General features: G+C 44.2%; 1 protein-coding gene across 2 annotated transcripts in view; it reads right to left on the reverse strand.

The window, feature by feature from the left end:
• Positions 1 to 5,856: 5,856 nt before the first annotated feature.
• Positions 5,857 to 24,882, reverse strand: part of LOC126295421 (zinc finger protein 436-like) — a 204,318-nt gene continuing 185,292 nt past the window's right edge. For both annotated transcript variants that reach the window (XM_049987898.1, XM_049987899.1), the window contains one exon: positions 5,857 to 7,447. In XM_049987898.1, the coding sequence (XP_049843855.1) occupies positions 6,337 to 7,447 (1,111 nt within the window). In that variant the 3' untranslated portion in view covers positions 5,857 to 6,336. The remainder of the gene's footprint in view (positions 7,448 to 24,882) is intronic.

The following is a 24,882-nucleotide window of genomic DNA, read 5'->3' on the forward strand; positions in this document are numbered from 1 at the left end:
ATTCTCTGCCACCGAAGAAAGCAGAGACAATTCCTTCGGCAGGAAAGGTAAAAGCACCAGTGTTCTGGGATGCGAAGGGGATTCTGTTTGTAGATTGTCTCCCCACTGGGCAAACAATTACTGGAGAATACTACGCTAACCTCAGGGGGAAGTTGCAACTGGAGAATACTACGCTAACCTCAGGGGGAAGTTGCAACAAGATATGCGCAAAAGGGCCTGGTTTAGCAAGGAAGAAAGCTACCTTCCGTTGAGACAATGTGTGCCCACACACGTTCCATCAGCGTGGCAAAATTACACGAACTGAGGTACGAATTTTTGTCACACCAGCCTCATTCACCCGATATGGCTCCGTCAGACTTCCATCTCTTCCCAAAACTGAAAATTTTTCTCGTTGGACGAAGATTCACTTCAAACGAAAAATTGGTAGCCGGAGTTGACAACTATTTTGCAGGCCCAGAGGAAACCCATTTTCGAGATGGGACTAAGGCACCGGAACATCGTCAGACCGAGTGCACTGATCTACAAGGAGACGAGCTCGAAAAATAAAGAAGGTTTCAGTGACGTAAGTACTTTTTTCCTATTCAGTTCCGAGAACTTTTCAAACCACCCTCGTACGTTTACTGTTCTCTCAATATGTCGACAGCTTCTGACGCTGTTATGACAGAAAATCTGAAAATTTTCAGCATTAATAATGAGTTTCACTGTAATCGTGTTTCACAAGAATACATTGGCAGACAGAACTGGAAGACACTGCAGTACGAGCAACACTGTGGCAGCACGGGTGCATCAGGCACAATGTAGGTGTGGCACACGAATGGGAAGAGTCTGGTGCACTTATCCATTCTCAAGGAATGTGGAAGGAGTGGGTCACCGTGGCAGAAATGAGTGACCGCAGTGCCCGTCCATTATGTAAACCTAAATTCAGTGACATCCGATCGTGGAGCTCTGTCAAAACAGACAAGTGGATCTATTACAAACCTTATATATTATAGACTACATTACAGAACGTGTATTCCGAGCATGAGAAATGTGAATTTTCAGCAAAATTGTTAATAATACAATGAAAGCAGTGGCAGCATATCAATGTGGACTTAGGTACTGAGTTCTATTTGTTTCTGATTTATTAATGGTAAACCAAAAGTACCATTTGGATGTACAAAACTTTGATTATCGAGCAATCTAATCTTTTCACCGCTGTCCTCGAGCTTTTCTGCTGGGTTGATGAGTAAATTTCCATTTAATTTTATATAGCATACACACATATTGATTAAGATTGTTTTTAAGTATGTATACAAAACAGAAGTATGTGAATATTCCTAAAAAACAGTGTGGGGGCACAAATAGCCAGTGGTCATCTTGTCTGAAGTCATTCGCGGGCCACAGCTGCAGCAGTGAAAACGTATCTATCGAGGAGGGTGACTGGGTAGCACTTCTGTAGTATTCTGTATTCTTGGACTTCCGGGATTCGTGCGGGTTGCCAGCAGATACTTAGAAAATATAGGGTCGTACGATCGTGTGGACACAGGAATATTCCGTCGAGAGAGTGACAGGGCAGACTTGGAATAATTCATACTAGGTGAAGGATAGAAATTGAAAACATTTTTGTGGGTTTGTAACCATTCTGAACTTGTCATTTTAGCTCGTTTGACCGTGTGGAGCTCTCAATTGAACTCAAAAGTTTTCAGTACTTAATCAGAACTACTCATTAATTAATGTGGTACACAGCTTTAGTTTCTTTTACTTTACAGGTCAGTCGTTACTTTGATTCAGATTAAAGAAGATAACAATAAACCCTGATTTCTATTTAAATCAATATTTCAGTGACTAGTGAAAAATCAATATTTCAGTGACTAGTGAACATTATTTATTTTTCATTGCACAGTCAAAGCCTGCCAGCACATTTTTTAATTGTTGAACTTTTGTGTAATTAATCATGAGAATAATGTGATAAAAGTGTTTGGTTGTCCTCTACACATTAACGTATCCAAACAATTAAAAATCAACACGGGGTCGCAGAAGAGCTTCTGTGAAGTTTGGAAGGTAGGAGACGAGGTACTGGCGGAATTGAAGCTGTGAGGGAAGATCATAAGTCGTGTCCCGTGTTCGAGTCTTGGTCCGGCACACAGTTTTAATCTTCCAGGAAGTTTCATATCAGCGCACACTCCGCTGCAGAGTAAAAATTTAATTCTAAAAATCAACACACATTCCAAAACTCATAGGAACACTTTAAAGTAGCATTTTTTCCGTTTTCTTTCTTTTTGTGCTACATACATCGTTACACGCCCACTAATGACCAGGTCAAGACAATATTTTATTTCTCTTTTCCTTCTGCTTCCTCAAAAACTGTCTCACTTTCTCAGAATGAGCTGTTTTTCTCTCATCGCGCCATTTCACACCAGCTGTTTTTCTGTTCATTTTATCCTGAAACCCTCTCCATTTTTTGACATCTAGTTTGAATTTTTTCTGCTGACTACACTCAATTTCTTTGCCTGTTTTCCATTTTTGGATGAATATGTGGATCTTCCTTCATTGTCTTTACATGTCCAAGGAGCGTAACACTTCTTTTCCTGACCTCGTCTGTTTTTTTTTAGGGCATGATGAGTGTATTTCCTTACTTGGTCTCAAAACCAAATTGGCACCTTTGTTTTTGACTGGACTGAATATTTCTCACAGGATTCTTCTTTCTATCTTTACCAAATCTTCTAATTACATTTTGCATTTGGATAAAAGTGGTGTTTCCAACCCATAGAGGACTCGCTGTTTTAGAACTCTATTATAATGCCTTAATTTCATATCTTTTTAAAAACATTTCTATTGTACAGATTTCTCACTTCAATGTATGTCCTTTTCATTTTTTCAGTCCAGATATAGATAGCTTACACTTCACTTTTTATGATTACATTTTCATCTACATATTTAAAGATGTCAGTTTTCTAGATGTTGCCATACTTGGGCTTTAAAATTCTCCGTGAGTTACTTTCATTGGAGTATTCTGCTTTTTCAAATGATATTTGTAGACGTGTCTTCTTAGCTGTTTTCTTCAGAAGTTCTTATCTTTTCTTTGCATTCTCTGAAGTTCCAACTATTATTACGAGATTGTCTGCAAAGGCAGACAATTTATTGCTTCTTGTGATTTACCCAACTTTATGTTGTTATTAACCCTGTTTTTCCTTCTTCTATTTTCCATTGTTCCCACCACCCACCCCCCTCCCGGACCCTCACCGCTGCATAGAGATTACATGGAACGAAACACAGGACAAAGAAGAGAGAATGCACTGTACTTTCTCTTGACATACAAAAGACCTTTCCTCTTCCAAAAGTGAGAATTGCTATTGTCTATAGTAAACGGCAGCTTTCTTGTTTCATATTGGGCATACATCATTTGGCCACACACAAAGGTACAATCAACATCTGGCTCAAAGGTGTTGCAGGTCAGGTACTCAATGAAATACGTTCCTGTCTTTTGATATATTTACATGAGCATCCTGTGAAAGGAGAAGTCATATTGTGGCTTGGCTCTTATGGTGGCCAAAACAGAAGCTTAAAACTAGTAAGTCTCCTGATGCATTTCTTGCAAGATCCTAGTAACGATATCAAGGAGAACACTCATAAGCTCAAAACTACAGGGTAAAGTCATTTACCCATTGCTACAGACTTTGTCTTCATTGAGAGCAAAGTTAGGAAGCATCAACATATTTGCCACCCTACTGAGCTACAAAATGTAATAAAAACTTGCAAAGTTAAAGAATGGTGGAGATAGAAACAAAAGACTTTTATTCTCTAGAAAACATTGCATCAGCATTAACCCTTAGAAACAAAGTTGATGGCCACCATTTATCATAGGTGAGTATTGGATGTATTCATATCTGCCATCAAAATGTGAATGTACTGGAATTCAAATACACTCACAATGAGAAAACGAAGTGTCGTGAGGTTATGTTTACCAGAAGGATCTGAGGCTGAACAGCTGAACCTCACAATATCGTTCTGAAAGTTAAACACACTTAAGGGAAACCACTAACTGCTACACATCTACAAGATTTTAAATATATACTCTGTCTCATTCCCCCAATATGTCATGGCTTTTATAAGAATTTGCCAAGTAGCAGCGAAGAGAGTGAGATTTTTATGATAGTAAATGTCTGGATAAAGTGTCCAGTACATGGACGCATTTAAGGAACCACTACAGAACTGATCTACAACACACTAATTAACTTCAACTGTGTGGTGTTGGTTTGGTACTTTACAAAGTAACATCTCCTGATGAATTTATAACTGTTTAAATATAGAATGTGCTGGTATAAACCTATTTAAATAACTAATGAAGTAACTTTTAACTTCTATTCCAAATTTTATGTTGATAATTGTAATTATAATAATGCCTGTACATCATTACGTGTGCTTAAAGTTTAAAATGCAATAAACATTGATAAAAATATCTAATAAATGTAATTTACCCCAATTTGAGTCGCAGTATAAACTATCTGATTTACAATAGTGTCTGGAAGTTAAGAACTGATTATGCCAAACAGAAAAACTTGTAGTTGGTTTACTCTGGCATAACACCACTAAAATCATGTTTTATGTCTGTACACATTGTATGATATATAACAAGGGGTCATATCCCTCCCACGAATATAAGTGTTCGTTAGATGGTACTGACTCCTTGCCCTCTCCCTTAAAACCCACATCCTTTCGTCTTTCCCTCTCCTTCCCTCTTTCCTGAAGAAGCAACCACTGGTTGCGAAAGCTAGTAATTCTGTGTGTGTGTTTGTGTGTTTTGTTCATTGTGCCTGTCTGCCGGCGCTTTCCCGCTTGGTAAGTGTTGGAATCTTTGTTTTTAATATATTAGATGGTACTGAGTTAGAGAAGGGGCCATGTCCATATAAACAAGCATATGGTAGACTTGTTCTAATAAAAAAGAAGAAATTAGATGATGTAATGAAAATTATATGATACGTACCTGATGAGCAGAAACCATTTTATAACAGTATCTGCCTGTGGCCAGCAAAGGATGGACAGGATAAAGATGAAGCATACCTACCACTGTCTGTCCTGCTGTATTTTGTTTGTGGTTGTATGTTGGGTACATTATGAATTAACTTTTATGCTCATAGTACTCTCTTTTATTGCTAGAATGAAGATGAATAATATAACCTATAACACAACCTTCCTGCTGCAAATATGCTACTTGCCTAACCAACATCATCAGGTTTGAAAAAAAGTCATCTCCAGTACATTCAAACTGGATTACTGATCACATTGGTGGCTAAAGTGTATTGTAATTATGTATACTGTTTCACCCTGGGACCATCTGCTACACAGAAACTCGACAACACCATATTTAAACCCACTGTGCAGTAAAACAGTTTTTTTTGTCTCCCGAAAAATTTCCTTTCTGGGACACGACCCCTTTTCCAACTCACCAGTTCAATTTATAAACTGTGCTGTCACATGTGAGGACTCGAGAGCAACAATTTGCAGCAAAAACATTTTATTAAGTGAAGGGGAGAATGTTGCAAAGTGCAAGAGATTTTATATAATCCTACTGTGGCAAGCGGCGAGCACACGACCTTCGCAGTTACGAAATATCGGAGCACGTGTCCACGAGAGAGCGATAAATAGCAGACGTCATCCTAAATGATCTGGAGCTTTTGGCAGGAAAGAACCAACCGAGGAAAAGTTTTCTACCCATCCGTAAAAGCAACCAAGATCACAGAAAATAATAAACTGACAAGTGAGTCAATATCTGAATAAGCCCACCACTCTTCATGGCAGAAGTATATAAAACCCCTGGCACAGGCAATCAGGTGCGCAAAAGGACTCCTAACAGAAGAATTTAACACCATACTGAAAGAACATAACAGCAACTGTTGTTTGGGCAACACGGATAAATCAAAAATAGCTGAGGGTGCACTGGGCCTAGGACAGAACCAAATTCACTTCTCCAGTCGCACAGTTTTATTGAGATCCGAGCATTATTGTGTCAGGACGGATGAGAGGCCACAGAAATTCAAAAGTACAAAACGAATGTTAACAGCAAAGAACGAGGACCGGAATTAGACAAGTTGCAGACGTGAGTGTTAAATAAAGCAAAGCACTAACTCTTACACAACAAAGGCTCCGGAACACACACCTGCACGACTCCGCTATCTCACGAAGTGGTCCGACGAGCTCACAACTGTTACGTCGACAGGTCCGAACCGGTCGGCTCGCTCAACTAGAAGCTACCGAGTCTCCAAAGCCCGCGAAGGAGTGTCCGGCATTAGAACGTGAGACGTCACGCACGAAACTAAAGATTGCCGAGAGTGCCGAGCTCCGACCCGGTTCGGACTTTTAAGGCGGGTTTTCGACGTGCTGCCTGTGTAGGTGGCGCTTCAGTTGGTTCGTCGCCGAGAAGGACGCACCGCAGATGCGGCAGGCGTACGGCCGCTCCCCCGTGTGGATGCGCATGTGCCTGTTGAGGCCGCCGAGCTCGGCGAACGAACTGCCACACAAGTCGCACTTGAACGGCTTCTCCCCCGTGTGCAGCTGCCTGTGCCTCTGCAGCGTGGCCGACCACATGAACGACTCGCCGCACACGTCGCAGCTGTAGGGCCTCTCGCCGGAGTGCATCCGCCTGTGCCGCCTCAGGCTGTTCGGGGCGGAGAAGCAGTTACCGCAGTCGTCGCACTTGTATGGCTTCTTCCCGGTGTGGATCTGCTTGTGTGTTTTGAGTTTCCCGAGCAAGTTGAAACACTCGCCGCACATCTCGCAGCGGTACGGGTTCTCCCCCGTGTGCATCCGGAGATGCACCTTGAGGGTGTGGAGGAGAGCGAACGGCCGCCCGCAGAATTCGCAGTAGTGGCGCTTCTCGGCAGTGTGCGTCACTCTGTGGTTCCGCAGGTGGACCGCCTGGACGAACGTCTTCCCGCAGAGGTCGCACCCGTACGGCCTCTCGCCGGAGTGCGTCCGCTGGTGCGACTTCAGGCTCCCGACGAGGGGGAAAGCTTTACCGCACAGGTCGCAGACGTGGGGCTTGGTGTCAGGGCGCTTCCGAATCCTGCGCTTTTTCTGGTGTTCGGAAGGTCTGCCGGAGTCTCCCCTGTTCCACTTCGAGGAGACCGCGGGCACCCGCAGGTTATTCTCGTGACCCTTCGAATGGTCGATGAGGGACGCGGTGTCGCAGAAGACTTCTCCGCACCGCCTGCACACGTGCGACGGCGGAGGCACCTCCCGGATGTGGACGAACACGTGATTGACCAGGTGGTACTTGGTCGAGAAGATGGCGGAGCACGAGTCGCATCTGAATGCCTGCTGCACCGTTTCCTTCCCGTCGCTCCTGTAGCTCCTCGAAATGAAACTACCGTACGACGGACCTCCGCCATTCGCGCTAACGAAAGCCGAACGGTCGTAATCTGCTTCTCCTGAAGCGGCCCGACGGTTCTCGTCCGACGTGTGGCTCCACCTGTGGAATACAGTACACAGTAATTATAAGATCTTACAAATGTATAAGAAATATATTCGTATTCGTGTGGTGACCACATAATCACAAAAAGTTAAGTGCTAGAACAGCAAGTCACAGAACTGGACCACTTATTTTACGTACGGCGAGAATACGGGCGATAAATGGTTCGGACAGTGGTTTTGCAACCGCAGATCCTTCAGATAAATCTTCTGTTCCGTGTCATTCATTTGTTCACCACTCCAGAGGAACTGCACAGATCCAGGACGAGTCCAGTAAAACATTAACAGACTGAAGCAACCAATGTTAGCTATTTCTATAATTAATACTTACAATCAGTTACACACTGCTAATTTATTCACTTGTACAGTAATGGGAATTACTTTTTATGTACATCCACAAGCATAAAAGCATTACTTTGGAAATCTGTATATCTCTTCCTCTCAGGCAGAAATGGCGTGGCACAGATGTCTGGCAGAGATGTGGGAGGAACAGGGTGTGGCCACAGCGTGACCAGGACACGAGGCTGCCATGCTACAAAATAGTGTCAAAATACGTCGTCTTTATCCGACCGACATAGCAATGCACTGCATTTGGGCATTTACTTATAAACAATTACTCTGCAATTTACACTTAAGCGACGGGACGAGTGTTCCTGCAACACCTTCAGACTATTTCTCTACTGTTCCACTTGCAATTAGCACATGAGAAAAATGAGCACTTAAATGTTTCAGTGCAAACTACAATTCCTTTTATGTTATTACAATAGTAATTTCTCACTCAAAGGTACCTCTTCAAAGAGTTCTGCCAATAAAACACCGTCTTTGGTTTGCATTCCCCCACATCATTTTGTATGTAATGTTTCCACTTTAGGTTGCTTACCATTGCAATCTGCAAGTATTATTTTAAACCGACAATCTTTACAGTTGTGTCAAGTGATGGGCAACCAAAATTTACCAGAAACTTAATTTTAATGCACACGTATAGAACAAATTTTCACTGTAGAACAACTAAAGGAATCCCACCATGAATATGAAATAGGTCTGTGTCTACTGATGGCCTTTCTACACACGTAAAACGGTGTGTGTGTGTGTGTGTGTGTGTGTGTGTGTGTGTGTGTGTGTGTGTGTGTGTGTGTGTCGGGGAGGGGAGGCAGACATGTGCATTGCATGTGTGTGAATAGATGAGGTATGAAACTCTCTGGGGAACAGAGGAGTGGAATAGCAGAAATAGCAGACAATATGAAAAGTAAGTGAAATCTACAATGGGAGCGTGAGTTGTGTGGATGTGGAAGGGGAGAGAGATCGGATTGGTTGTAACTGAAAAATGGCTTGAGGCGCAGAATTGCCACTTTCACCTTTGCTCTTCACTGTGGTGATGGATACGATAACAATAAGACTGGAACAATAATTTGTGAAGGAAAGATGAAAGCAACGGTAATCAAAGGAGGAAACGAATTTCCTGACGGTCAACGATCTTTGTGAATATTTTGTGAAAAACACTGTCTTGGCTAATTATAAAAGTTTCTCTATTTATTTTCACATAAAGCTTAGAAGTTATAAAGTAAGATACAGGCTCCCAGGTAGATGCCATTTTCCTCGACTTCCGGAAGGCATTTGATACAGTTCCACACTGTCGCCAGATAAACAAAGAGCCTATGGAATATCAGACCAGTTGTGCGGCTGGATTGAACAGTTTTTAGCAAACAGAACACAGCATGTTGTTCTCAATGGAGAGACATCTACAGACATTAAAGTAACCTTTGGTGTGCCACAGGGGAGTGTTATGGGACCATTTATTTTCACAGTATATATAAATGACCCAGTAGATAGTGTCGGAAGTTCCGTGCGGCTTTTCGCGGATGATGCTGTAGTATACAGAGAAGTTGCAGCATTAGAAAATTGTAGCGAAATGCAGGAAGATCTGCAGCAGATAGGCACTTGGTGCAGGGAGTGGCAACTGATCCTTAACATAGACAAATGTAATGTATTGCGAACACATAGAAAGAAGGATCCTTTATTGTACGATTATATGATAGCGGAACAAACACTGATAACAGTTACTTCTGTAAAATATCTGGGAGTATGCGTGCGGAACGATTTGAAGTGGAATGATTGTATAAAATTAATTGTCGGTAAGGCGGGTACCAGGTTGAGATTCATTGGGAGAGTCCTTAGAAAATGTAGTCCATCAACAAAGGAGGTGGCTTACAAAACACTCGTTCGACCTATACTCGAGTACTGCTCATCAGTGTTGTATCCGTACTAGGTCAGGTTGACAGAGGAGATAGAGACTATCCAAAGAAGAGCGTCACGTTTCGTCACAGGGTTATTTGGTAAGTGTGATAGCGTTACGGAGATGTTTAGCAAATTCGAGTGGCAGACTCTGCAAGAGAGGCGCTCTGCATCACGGTGTAACTTGCTGTCCAGTTTTCGAGAGGGTGCGTTTCTGGATGAGGTATCGAATATATTGCTTCCCCCTACTTATACCTCCTGAGGAGATCACGAATGTAAAATTAGAGAGATTCGAGCGTGCCCGGAGGCTTTCCGGCAGTCGTTCTTCTCGCGAACCGTACGCGACTGGAACAGGAAAGGGAGGTAATGACAGTGGCACGTAAAGTGCGCTCCGCCACACACTGTTGAGTGGCTTGCGAAGTATAAATGTATATGTAGTAAATGTAGATGTAGATTCCGTGTCACTGGTAAAATCTGTACTGGTAAAGTCTGTACCTAATCTGGGCATCAAACTAACCCACAGTTGGAGGAAAACGACTGAGGAAGATGAAGAATTTGAAGTATCTGGGAGGCTCAATGCAGGATAATGAAAGACAGCCCAGAAATAAACGAGTGGGGGATGCGAGCAGAAGCATTCCAGAAGTGTGTTAGAAGCCTGTCAAGGAGCATGGACGGACCTCAAAACAGCAAAATATTTTTCCACACTCGAATCACATTAGTGCAACAACTCATGACAAGCCAGAACGACCACATTTTTGCAGTGTGGACTGCAGTGAGCCATGCGAGAAGTGCGCGCACGACATTTGGGCAGATACCGACAGGGGTGTTGAGCTGTGCCGACTCTGCGATGTGGCCGTCTGCGCTAGGTTTCTGGGCTGGAGATCTGCGGTGCGAGCAGCACGATCCTAGTGGTCTATGTCTGCGCCTACGTGCGTACTGCAAAGTCACCGTATGTTGCGTGGCAGAGGGCGTGCTGTACCACTGTCAGTCGTATCCTTCCCTGTTCCACTCACAAACAGAGCGAGGGAAAAATGATCGTCTCTGTGCCTCCGTATCGGCCCCGATCTCTCTAATTTTATCCCCGCGGCCTCTACGCGAAATGTATGTCGGCGGGAGTAGAATCGTTTGGCAGTCGGCTTCAAATGCCTGTGCTCTAAATTTTTTCAACAGTCTTTATCGGAAAGAACAGTGCCTTCCGTCTGGGGACTTTTTATTCGAGTTCTCGAAGCATTCCCGGAAAACTTATGTGTCGTTCGAACCTGCCGGTAACAAATCTAGCAGTCTGCCTTTGAATTACTTTGATGTTTTCTTGTAATACGACCTGGAAAGGATCCAAACTACTCGAGCAGCACTCAAAAATATTTCACACTAGTGTCTTATATGCGGTCGCCTTTACAGATCAACCATACTTTCTCCCCCCTCAAACTGAAGTCAACTGTTCGCCTTCCCAACTAAGGTCCTTTCGTGCTCATTCCATTTTATGTTGCTTTGCAGTGTTACGCCTTTCATCAACGTAACAGTTTCAAGCAGCACAATACTAATACTGTATTTGAACATAATGGGTTTGTTTTTCGTACACATCTGCATCAACTCACGTTTTTCTACATTTAGAGCTAGATGACTTCTATCTCCCCAACTAGGAATTCTGTCCAAGTCATCTTGCATCTTTTTACAATGACTCGACAATGACAGCTTCCCACAGACTGCAGCATCAGCAAACAGGCATAGACTACTGTTTACCACACCGGTCAGATCATTTATGTATATAGGAGGCCTGTCTAAAAAGTATGCAACCTTTGGCCAGAAAAAATATTTCGAATACCTGACAGAGTTGGGACCCTAATCCCCTTCAAAGTAGGTCCCTTGTGCTTGCACACATAGCGCACCGATCCTTCCACTGCCGGAAACACCTCTGGAAGTCTTCTTTTGGAATGATGTTAATCTCCGCCATCGTGTTCTGCATTATCTCTTCTCTACTCTCAAAACGGGATCGTTTCAGTGGCGTCTTCAATTTTGGAAACAACCAGAAGTTGCAAGGAGCCACGGCCGGAGAGTACGGATGTTGGCAAATGGCTGGAATTCCACGTTCGGCCAAGAAAGTTTGGACCAAGTGGGATGAACGTGTGGGGGGCATTGTTGTGATACAGCTGCCAGTTTTTCGCCGTTCATACGTTTGGTCTTTTGCGGCAAACTGCGTCACGCAGTCGCCAGTGAGCATCTCGACGGTACTCCTCTGTCACTGTTTGTCCTTCCGGTATGTATTTGTGATGCACAATTGCACGGACATCAAAGAAGACAGTCAGTACCAGCTTGAATTTGCTTCACACCTGCCAGACTTTCTTCGGCCTCGGAGACTCGGGATGCTTCCATTGCGACGCCTGTCTTTTTGTTTCTGGGTCATACCCGTACATCCGTGACTCGTCTCCAGTTATCATGGTGTTGAGAAACCCAGGATCAGTGTTGGTGGTGTCCAGAAGGTCCTGTGCAACATCAAAACGGAGGTCTTTTTGTTCCGGCGACAACAAGTTGGGCACGAATTTCGCAGCCACTCGATGCATGTTCAAATCGTCAAGGAAAACTGCATGTGCAGAATCTTTACTCACTCCAATCTCTCAGGCAATCTCCCGCACGGTCAACTGACCATCTGCCTCCACCAAGTGCAGCCTCTCAACAACAGCTGCACTCCGAGCAGTTTGGGGCCTGCCAGTACACTGGTCACTCTCCGCTGATGTGTGGCCATTTTTGAATCGGTTGAACCACTCCTTAATTTGTGGTACACCCATTGCATCTTCTCCAAACACCTGCTGAATCTTACAAATTATTTCACTTTGAGAATAACCCAGCTTTTGACAAAATTTTATGCAGTATCTTTGCTCAACATGTTCAGTCATCTTGAGAGAATCGGTAATCCGACGAACACGTTGTGTAGCACCTCACTCAGCGACTGACAGGCAGCGACTGACACACTGGAAGGCGGGGACAAAATTAACACATGCGCATAAAGGTGTACTGTGTACGGTGGCACCACGCTATCGTCTTTATTTTGCGCGGGAAAATAGAAGGTCGAATACTTTTTAGACAGACCTCGTATAACATAACAGCGCCCCTGTCGTACTCCCTGGGGCACTCCTGATGATACCCTCGTCTCTGAGGAAGAGTCACTGTCGGGGACAATGTACTGGGTTCTCTTACTCAGTAAATCTTCGAGCTTGTAACTTTGTTAACATTCAGACTTGTGGCATCGTGTCAAATATTTTATGGAAATCTAGAAATACAGAATCTGTCCATTGCCTTTCATCCAATATTTGCAGTACATCATGTGGCAAAAGGGCAAGCTGAGTTTCACAAGAATGGGGCTTTCTAAAACCACATTGATTCGTGGACATAGGAGTCTGAGTCTCAAGAAAGTTGATTATAACTGAACTGAAAATATGTTCAAGGATTCTGCAGCAAACAGAAGTTAGGGATATTGGTCTGTAATTTTGTGGGTCCGTTCTTTTATCCTTCTTATACACCGGAGTCACCAGCACTTTTTTCCAGTCGCTTAGCACTCTGCGCCACACAGGAGATTTGTGATAAATGCAAGCTGAATAAGGGACCGATGCTGTAGAGTACTCTTTGTAAATCCAAATTGGGATTCCATCTGGATCTGGCAACGTATTTGCTTTCAACTCTTTCGGTTGTTTCTCTGCACCAGCAATGCTTATTACTATGTCCTCAATGTGGAAGTCTGTGCAACAGTCAAATGACAGTACGTTTGTACGATTCTCCTGCGTAAGCAATTTCTTAAATGGGAATTTTAAAATTACTTCTTCACTTTTGTTGTCTTCTATTGCCGCACCAGACTGGTTAAGGATTGACTGGATAGAATCATTATATCCAATTATCAATTCTGCTTAGGTCCAGTATTTTCTCGGTTTCTTGAAAAAATCCACTGCTTACGTATAACAGTGGTTACTGTTCTAATTTTTGTGCATCCGCCTTTTTATTGACACACAAATTTCTATTAACTTTTGCCTGTCATCATTTGCACATTCTCCTTCCATCTGAGAGTGCAATAGCCTTTTCTTTCTCAACATTTCTCGAATTTCATTGTTAAACTACAATGGGTCTTTTCCATCCTTAATCCGCTTACTTGGCACATCCTTCTCCTGAGTAGGATTTACAATCCATTTAAAGCTTCCACTTAATTCCTCAACATCCATCATACTGGAACTAAATGATGCCAGTTCACTGTCTAAGTGGGATTCTAACAACTGTCTATACGATCTTTTTGGCAGAAATTCTCTCCTAGCCTTCTCAAGTGATTTATTAACTTCAGTAACCGAAAGTCGCTATGACGACATAACGGTCACTAATCCCTGTCTCTATAATGATGCTGTCGATTAGGTTAGGCCTGCTCGTATCTACGAGGTCCGAAAAACTTCCATTGTGCGGGGGCTATCAAACTAGCTGTTATAAACAATTTTTAGAAAATGTGTCAAAAGAACTTCACGAGACTGTTTGTCTGTACCCCCTGCAACGAATCCGTAAACGACCCAATCTAGACTCGGCAAGTTAAAATTACTTCCAACTAATATTGTACAATCTGGGTATTTCTGCACTACTCTAGTTAAGATTTTGTACATATGACTCTAAAACCGCCACAGCGGAATCGGGTAGCCGGTAAAAGTGTACAACAATTAATTCGATTTCATCTAGGCCTGTTATATGCGACCAGATACAGTAACTGTCACACTCAAATTCTACATCAGTAGAGAAAATATTTTTGTCAACTGCTATATCACATCCCGACCCACGGTGTCGAATCTGCCTTTTCGATACGTATGCCACGAATCACTATACATCTCAGATCTCCCTATTTCGAGTTTCAGCCAGTTCTCAGTTCCGAAAACGATTTGAGCACGAGAAGGGCAATAAATCAGGAAACTTCATGCTACCCGCCTCGCCTAAAAAATCCCGTTTGCACTCCACAAGTACTCTGCTCACCGAGTAGCTGCTTCCTTCGAGTAGTGCGCCCCTCACCTATCAAAGGGAAGCCCTGCAGTTCCCTACAGGATAACGGAAGAGTAAAAGGCTGCAGCCAAGAATGTGAGAGAGACAACAGAGCCTCTGGCCGAGACCTTCCACACGGCTGCAAACCAAAGGGCACGACCGACTCCGAGAACGGTGCCGCAAATTGCGAGCTCCACTCGCACGCTACCTCCACCGGCTGCTCATATCGACCGAGGACGGCCTCGGAACCCGCTTGACGGGCACTACCGGTGCCGACACGGGTCGCAACTCGCAGGTAACTGCACCCCCTACACTCGACAGCCGCAGGCAAGGCCTCCTCCACATCTCGGACGAGGTGCCCCGGCACACATACCGAGTGCACGCCGACTTACTTTCTGGCATCTAACAATATCTGCCTAGGTGGCTCTGTAGTGCACCTAACACTGGAGTTTGCGATAACTCGTAAACCCTGACCGCGTGTGCCCGTTCGGGCCCCACCAGCTGTCCAGTCGCAGAGCGAAGAGGTGAGGCCGGGAGGCCAGTCTCCGACCGGCCTCCGCCTCGAGTGACGCGACTGCATTACCGCCCACCTCACCCTGCCGTGAGGGCGGACCCGCCGTATCGGGCACACCGGGAGATGCCTCAGCAGCAGAGCGACGACCGAGACGACTCGTGCCGTGTCAGAACCTCCGCCACCACTACGCGCGAGGCGGCAGTCTGAAGACGACCGACCTTTACCGAAAGGAGATTCGGCCGTTCGAAAACTGTAGCCGGCCGGTCTCGCATCTGCACACGTCCCACGGATACTGGCGAGACTGAGTGAAAAAGTGACTTTTGAAAGTGCAGACATAAATCTAGATATGCGACTCGTTAACCTCCCGAATGGCCAGAAATGGAGATTGACAACTTAGGAGAGATGTAGCTGGCTGTTAAACAGAAATGAAAACTGCACTACAGGCTGCCTGACAACACTTTACAGTTACAGAAAAGCACGAATAAACCACATTAATAGAGCAAAAAAAAAAAAAAAAAAAACACTCAAATTTAAGAACTATAATATTAAGAAAATATGGGAGATGTTAACTACGTAACTTGCACTTCGCGTACTTGTAGCAGACGGCAGTAAGAGGCCGATCACCAGGGCAGTACGGAAAACTCGTCTCGGTGTTCTTCGAACCGCACACGTACGTAGTGGCTCGTGGCACACACTGCAATGTCCTGCCGGCAGATGCCGTCATGTCGAGGAAAAACTGCACGTAGGGCCGGACCTGGTCCCCGAGGATAGACGCGTACTTCTGGCGATCCACTGTGCCTTAAACAACGGTGCCTTCCAGAATGACGAGACAGCCATTCCTCAGACCGTCTCTCTCCCTTCTCCGCCGTGGACTCTCTGCTTTCACACCTTTGCCGTGCGTGCCACCGTCCGTCTGTCTGGTGGAGCACAAAACCTGATTCATCTGAAAATGCCGCCTGTCATCACACCATTCTTTCTTTTTTTTTTTTTTTTTTTTTTTTTTTTTTTTTTTTTTTTTTTTTTTTTTTTTTAGGGTGCACCACTACTGTGATCATTAGCACCCAGACAAAATTACGAATGCATTGCGAGGCACAAGGTAAAAACAGCAAAGAAAAAAGGACAACACTATAAGAGGCACATTAACAGGCAAGGGATTACAAGAAAACAGCATAATCAAATGTCCTGAGACAGGTTTGCCAAGTGGATAAAACGAAGAACGCCAGCAGCTGCTCCTGCGTCATCCGCTAAAATTTCATCCAGAGTACACGGCAGGCCGATATCGACGCACAATGTATTAAAATTCGGACAGGACGTTAAAATGTGGCGTACCGTCAGCAATTGCCCACACGGGCAGAACGGTGCCAGCACGGCCGTCAGCAGATGGCGGTGGCTGAACCGGCAGTGTCCGATTCGTAACCGGGCCAAAACGACCTCCTCCCGCAGAGAAGGGCGTGAAGAGGTCAACCGAGCCGTGGGGAGAGGTTTCGAGGTCCGAAGCTCGTTGTCAGTAAGTGTAGCCCAATCGGAATGCCACAGCGATAAAATGCGCCGACAAATGACCCTGCTAAAATCGGACGAAGGCACACGACGAGAAACCGTCCGAGGCTGGAGGACCGCAGCCTCGGCCGCAACATCTGCAGTTTCGTTCCCAGGGATACAGACACGGCCTGGAACCCACATAAAGGTAACCGGAGAACCGTCATCTGCCAGCTGCTGAAGAGAGCGTCGGATCCGGTGCACGAAAGGGTGACCCGGATACGGATCACTTAGGCTCTGGATGGCACTCGGGGAATCGGAGCAGACGACATAAACAGAATGTCGGTGGCGGCGGGTGTAAAGAACAGCCCGGTAGAGGGCAAATAGCTCAGCTGTGAAGACCGAACAATGGCCACGGAGCCGGTATTTGAAACTGTGTGCCCCGACAATATAGGAACACCCGACACCGTCATCGGTCTTCGAGCCGTCAGTATAAATGAAGAACATATTAATGAACTTCGAATGAAGTTTGACAAACTGAGAGCAGTATACCGAACAGGGGGTAACCTCCTTTGGGGGCGAGCTGAGGTCAAGGTGAACGCGAACCTGAGCCTGGAACCAAGGTGGCGTGTGGCTCTTGCCGGCTCTAAAGGTTGCAGGGAGTGAAAAATCGAGGTGCAGAAGGAGGCGATGAAAGTGAACTCCAGGGGGTAGCAGGGCAGAGACATACAACCCCGTACTGACGGTCGTGACAGTCGCCAAAAAAGGAACGATAAGACGCGTGGTCGGGCATTGACAGTAGCCGACAGGCATACCGACAAAGCAGTACATCACGCCGGTAGGTGAGTGGCAATTCACCGGCTTCAGCATGAAGACTCACGACGGGACTAGTATAGAACGCTCCGATCGCAAGACGTAAACCCCGATGTTGTATACAGTTGAGGCAGCGTAAGATGGACGGCCGTGCAGAGGAGTATACGAAGCTCCCGTAATCCAGCTTTGAGTGGACGTTCGACCGATATAGGCGAAGTAGCACGGTTCGATCCGCTCCCCATGACGTACCGCTGAGAACACGGAGGACATTTAGAGAACGGGTACAATGGGCAGCCAAGTACGACACGTGTGGAGACCAGCTAAGTTTCCTGTCAAATGTAAGACCTAAAAATTTTGTTGTCTCCACGAATGGGAGAGCAACGGGACCGAGACATAAGGACGGTGGGAGAAACTCTTTGTAGCACCAGAAGTTATTACAGATCACCGAACATCCAGCTGCGGTATTGGCATGCAAATTACAACCTCTGCTGCCGAACAGCAGTCTGTCCGGGTGCACCAATTAGAAGTCTCCCGTGAAGGCCGTACGCACCGACATATGCCGAACGGTCGTTGGAGAGACACTGTTAGTAGCCCCTCGGTTCATCGGGCTGGTCCACTAATCACCACCTGCACGACTACTCGCCAGTACACATCTCTGCAGCCGTCGTTCACTCCTGTCATAATAGCCCTTGGAGCGTGCAGTTGCCTCTGTGCCGGTTTCGGATTGCGTCATTTTGCCACGCGCGATATATTTTGACTGCGGCGGAACACAAATAGTTTACAAACATAGCTCTGTCACGAATGCTTCCGCTCTTGGGCTGAAACCTAATGGTCGTGATCTTTTGCACCTGGGATAAATCACTCTATCTCTGCATCACGATAATGACTAAACTGCACTGATTTGTATACAAAGCACATTCAAAATGTTTTGCACAGTCACCTCTAATTTTTCATTTTGGCAGGAAGAGAATGAAATTTTTTTGTGACCATACTTGGAACATTTAGCTATAAGTTGGTATACGAAAGTATTTTCATTTATTTACATGTAAGCCATAATGGAATGTGAAGTAGATGTCAGGTTGTGACAACGGTCAGTGACGAGTTCCTCTTCGAGACTGGTGATGACCTTGCCACATTGGTTCACAAAATGTTGCTCTCTTTTTATGGGGAGGACACAGTGGATCGCAGCAGTGTCCAGTGGTGGTTGCACGGGTTTAAAGAAGGTGATTCTCTCTACTGGACAATCCACAATACGGTAGACTGTTGACGGCAGTGAGTGATGTCAATAAGGAGACCGTTGATCAAATCATACAAAATGAGAGATGTGTGACGACATGACAGCTTGCTGAAATGACTTGTTTGTCATTGGGAAGTGTGGTATCGCTGTTACAGTCACTAGGGTGCAGAAAAATCTGTGCACGTTGGGTGCCTAGATTGCTGACAAGAGAAATGAAAATAATGAGGAATAACGTGTGCGAGGGTCTCGTGAAGACCATTACTGAAGAGTGGATACGATGTTTTGACGACGTCATTACCCAGGATGAAACACAGTTGTTTTCGTCCGAACCTGAGAGCAAAACCCAATCCGTGGAGTGGTGTCAGGCCGTAAGGTGATGGCATCTTCTTCTGGGATCAGTGTGGTGTCATTTTCATTGACTTTCTGAAACCCGGCTCCGCAATTAACCGGGACCGTTACTGTTTATCATTGGACAAGCTGCGATGTGCCATCGAGACTGACAGAGCACAGCTTCAGGGTCAGCTCGTCAGACTACACCGTGACAATGCCAAACCCAATACAGCCCTTATGGTGCAGGAGAAAATCAGGAAAATGGATTGGAAAATTGTTCCTCGTACTCCCTACAGTCCGGACTTGGCTCCGTCTGATTTTTACATCTTTGGTCATCTGAAGGCCCACCTACGCAATAAAACATTTGATAGTGAGAAAAACCTTATTTCCTGTGTCAAGCAATGGTGTAAAAGTCAATCCCCAGAATGTTACCAAAGTGCATTTACATCGTGGACAGAACGTTGGCCCAGATGTGTCACAGCTGATGAAGGCTCAATGTACAGCTAGATGTTCCAAGTCTGTTCACAAATAATTTCAGTCTCCTCCTGCAAAAAATAAAATAATTAGAGAGAACTGTGCAAAACCTTTTGAATGCCCTTTGTAACTTTCACTACTAATGCTGCCACCTGACATATCTGAGTGGTTACTGCACGTTGACGCCAACGTAGGCAAAGGTCACACAGATGTGAGTGCACTGTGTATATCGAGTGTACTAGGTTCAAATTGTGATGTGTGCCTCAGAGATTGGGGTAAGTAAAGGAAGAGAGAGAAGCAAAATACAAGCTAGTGAGGTGCAGTCCTTGAGAAACGATACTGGATAGAGGAGGAGTAGGACGACGACGCGATCAGTGTTTTAACGTCCTGTCGAAAAAGAGGTCATCAGAGACGGAGCAGAAGAATTGAGGCTCAGGTAGCATAAACGGGTTAAGCGAAGATATCCAGATGGATATGTAATATGAAAGGAAAGGGGGAGGGGAAAAAAAAAACGAGACACGGGGAGAGGAAAGAGTGAAGAACTGTGAGTGAAAGAGAGGAGGAGGCTGGACCAAGGTGGAGATCGAGAGATGGTGGGAAGACAGAAGAAGATGTGGAGGCCTACGTTCCAAACAGTCAAAGCCAGCAGCTGGAAACTCTACAACACGATTATGATGTTGATGATGATGACATGGAGAAGCTCATGCCTTTTATTTTTCAGGGTCGACTGGCACCTTTTGTTACATGAAGATATTTTGTCTGAATCATTTTGTTCTTCTAATGGTTTATTTTGTTCTTCTAATGGTTTTACTAGACAGTAAATGATGACATCATCTGGACTGCTAAAATGGTCTTCCAAATTCTTTGTATAGATAGAGAACAGCAGCGGGCCAACACCACTTCCTCAGGAAATCCCAGATATAGCTTTAGCTTCATTAGAAATTCAGGAGTGGAGAAGATACTAGCTGCATCGATTATAGTTCATGGAAAGAGGAAGAAATATGGAATCTTCAACACAATAACAGAACTGAACATTAAAAAAAAAAACTGACTGATACATAGGGACATGCAACAGAAAACAATATTTACACAAGCATTCAAGCTCTTACTCTTTCTCTGACAACAGCGCGCACACACACACACGCGCACACACACACACACACACACACACACACGCACGCACGCACGCACACACACACACACAAACAAACAAACAAACAAACAAACCAGAGAGATACCCAAATACAGGGTGTCCCACTCAGACCTCCCTGATTTCAAGGACCCAGGAAAGAAAAACCGCAGTAGATACAGCAATTAAAAATTCACCACATTGTAGAGCATCTGAAAGAACCTATATCCCCGCGTCAGAAGTCTCAAGTATCGTCGCCAGAGTGCAGCACGGTCACATGAAGTGAAAATAGTGACTCCACAGCAGTACGCAGAAGCAGTAGTGTGGTTTGCAGAAACAAAATCGCTGATTTCTGTGCAAAGAAATTATTGTCACGTGTATGATGTGAAAACAATTAAGGAATGGTATAGGAAGTTTCTGGCAACATTCTAGTGGTGCACATTACACAGTTTGAGAAGAGACAGTGGAGGACATCAGACAAACTTTCCTCAGAAGCCTGCATAAGTCAATTTGTCAAGCATCTAGGCAACTTGATGTTCTCGATCAACATCACATCGTGTAGTTCAGCAGCATCTTCGTATGTGTTATTACAAAGTGCAAATTCTGCAATATCTGATGCCTAATAACAAACCACAACAATTTGTTGCATATATGCTGCAGGGTATTGATATGGATGCCAGCTTCCTGGAAAAATGTTTATTCTCAGATGAGGCATCTTTCATCTATCAGGAAGGGTTAACAGACATAATGCTCAGATTTAGGGTTCGCAAAATCCGCATTTTGTCATTGAACAGGTTTGTGATAGCCCTGAACTAAATGTCTGGTGCAAGCTATTGCACGACACGATTGTTGGACCGTTGTTCTTTGCGGAGCAAATAGAGAATGGGTCAGTGTATCTCGACATGTTGTAGCAGTTTCTGAACCTTCAGATACAAGACTTGCAACCCAACATCATTTTTCAACAAGATGGAGGTCCGCAGCATTGGTCAACGGCTGTTCACAAGTTCCTGGATGGGGAATTTCCCAATCGTCGGATCAGACACAGAGGACCCTTTGCCTGGCCACTGCATTCACCCGACATTATGCCACTTGATTTCTTATGTGGGGATTCGTGAAGGACCGCGTGTGTGACTAAAGTGGACGATATTTCTATGTTGTGACATCGTATCACTAATGCGATTGCAACAATAACGGAGGAAATGTTACAAAGAACTTTGATTTTATCCATACTGGATGAGAGGTCGTGGTTGTGAATGTCAATGTAAAAAATATATTGGCTCAACCACTTGTTCATACTGTAAAACACCAAGATTGACGCGTTTCGGAAGTCAAGCTTCCATCATCAGAATAATAAAAAGTAAAAGAACCTGTTAAAACTCGCTAAAATGGAACATGCACCAGGAACAATAAAATTGATAATAAAATTAAAACATGGCTACTTCCCTTATTGCAGCCAGATCTTCCTAGGTGCATCTCTTTTTCTTTCTGTATATTACAAACACTATGTAGATGAGACACTGCTTCTTATTAATGGACAAGAAAAAGAAGTTGCAGAAATAGTAAATAAATTTAATGAGTTACACAGTAAAACTGAATTCACTGTGGAAGAAGAGAAAAATTGTGAACTGCAATTTCTCGACCTAAGTATTAGGAAACAAAACATGTTTTTAAAATGTTTAGGAAACCAACCACAATTGATGTGTTGATACAAAATAATTCCTGCCATCGTAATAGCCAGAAACTTTCTACTTTGAGGTCTTTGATAGATAGAGCCTTTGGAGTCCCTATGAATGAAGAAGACAGAATGACAGCTGAACATCGTGAAACACCGAGGCAGAGCTAACGGATATCACCAAAACGTTGTCAATAAATTAATACGACAGAAACAGCGCGCGAATGCAAGGAAGAACACCGCAAATAATATTACGAGAGCCACAATACCAGTGGCTAACATTTCCAAACCTTTTAAAGTTGATACTGCTTTTCACTCCAATAATACGCTACAGTTTAAACTAAGAAATAATTTACAGCAGGAAAGCAATAAATATGAGAGAGCTGGGGTTTATAAAATTCAGTGTAACACGTGCAAGGCAAGTTATGTAGGCCAAACTGGTAGGTCCTTTAAAGTACGTTAAAAAGAACATAGCGATGCTTTCCGGCTTAATAATTTTGAAAAGTCAGCTGCAGCCACACATATTTGGGAAACGGGGCATGCCATGTTGGAAACAGATCAGGATCTCGTTATTTTACATAGACAGGACAAAGGCAAAAAGCTGAATCTACTAGAACAGCTGGAAATTACGATACATAGCGTGGATAATCAGAACACACTGAATGAGCAGCTAACTGATGATACAAATAACTTTTTCAAACATTTCACTGGTTTCTTTTAGTAACTACATTTTTAGCAATTGGCAGAATACCATCATTTCATGAGGTCCTTGGAACATGTATACGTTATCTGTTTGTATAGACATCTCTGTGACTTCCTCATTTACTTGTGCGTGAGCTCACTCACGTTTCAGTGTAGTGTTTGGCTACGTAGTGTGTGGTATCAACGAAGACACACGGGCGGTTTACGACGATAGAGGAGAGAGCCATGTGGTTAGATATTGAACACCATAGGCGATACCATTTTAGTGTTTTTATATTTTGACGACTATATGGAGATGCACCTTGGAAAATACGGCTGCAACAATGGAAGTAGCCATGATGTTTTAATTTTATTGTGCCTGGTGCGAGTTTTGTTTTAACAGGTTCTTTTACTTTTTATTATTCTGATGATGGAAGCTCGATTTCCGAAATGCATCAATCTTAGTGTTTTACGCTATAAACAAGTGGTTAAGCTGATATATTTTTTAACATGTTACAAAGAACTTGGCAAGAAATTGAATATAGACTAGATATTCTTCGTGCTGCAAATGGCTCACACGTAGAGGTGTGTTGGTGATAAATAAATATATTCTTTGAGATGCTCTACGATATGGTGCATTTTTCATTGTCGTATTGTGTCCCCCCGCCCCTCCATCCCTCTTTGAAATCAGGAAGGTTTGAGTGGGACACCCTGTATACACGTCTGTGGCCACAGTGAGACTGACTGTTAATTATCACTTAATTATTGAGAGCAGCTGGCTGTCAAATGGAGGGAAGGGGCTAGGAAAGGGGATAAAAGGTGAAGAGAGGGTAGTGGGGTAGGGTGAGGCAGCTATTTTGACAGATGACACAGTGCCTGCACAACAAGGTTTTATCCGAGGGGAGAGCATATAAGAGGCAGAGGGGAGGAAAGGAGAGGAAGGTGGAGATGGAGAGGGAGGCAGGGAGGGAAGAGAAAGGGAGAGGGAAGGAAAGTGAGAGTGAGAGCGAGAGAGAGAGAGAGAGAGAGAGAGAGAGAGTCTGCTGCATCCTGCATGGGACTAGGGGAGTGAGGGGGGTGGGAGGAGTTTATTAGTAGACAGTCTGGGCAGGGAAGGAGTGGTGTGGGCAGAAGAGAGTAGGAAAAAGGTAAGGTGAGATAGTGGGAGCAAGATAGCAGACGTGTGGAGCATAGGAGAGACAGTCCCCACCTGTAAAGTTCAGAGAAGCTCCTGCTGAAAGGGAGAATCCAAATGGCTTGCACAGTGAAACAGCTGTTAAAGTCTTGTGTACTGTGATGTGCAGCACGTGCGACAACTGGATGGTCAAGTTTGTGGTTTGCCGCAGTTTGGCAGCGGCCACTTGTGCAAGTACACAGTGGGTTACTTCTCGCGCCCACACAGAATGCGGATTAGTAATAGCAACGCAACTGATATATAGGATAGTTGCTTTCACACGTGGCCCTGCCTTTTATTGGCCTTCTCCAGTTGGAACGTCATTCCCAGCACCATCTTAGGAAAGTACCACAGCTACTCTTGCCCTATTCCATAATTACCTATAGCTGAGAAAATGACTATTGTAATTATCTACCACCTCCCCCGACACTTAATAGTTTCCTGAATATGCCTCGATGGCATATTCGTCCTTCCACACCCCTAAAAACTTCCTCCACCCTTTCTAAAACACAATGCTCCTGAACACCCATCCTATAACACTTTAGTCAACCTTTCTGTGCCGTATGCAGTTTCACTTACGTTCGAAACAGGCTTATGTCTGTTGAAGTTATTTTATTGATTGTGATGCAGGCACTGGGCAAGATATTCTTCATTTTTAAAAGCTTATGTAAGTAATATTTTATCACATACATAATTTTAGAAACTTATA

Source organism: Schistocerca gregaria, chromosome 11 (assembly GCF_023897955.1).
Source record: "Schistocerca gregaria isolate iqSchGreg1 chromosome 11, iqSchGreg1.2, whole genome shotgun sequence".
NCBI classification, from domain to species: Eukaryota; Metazoa; Arthropoda; class Insecta; order Orthoptera; family Acrididae; genus Schistocerca; species Schistocerca gregaria.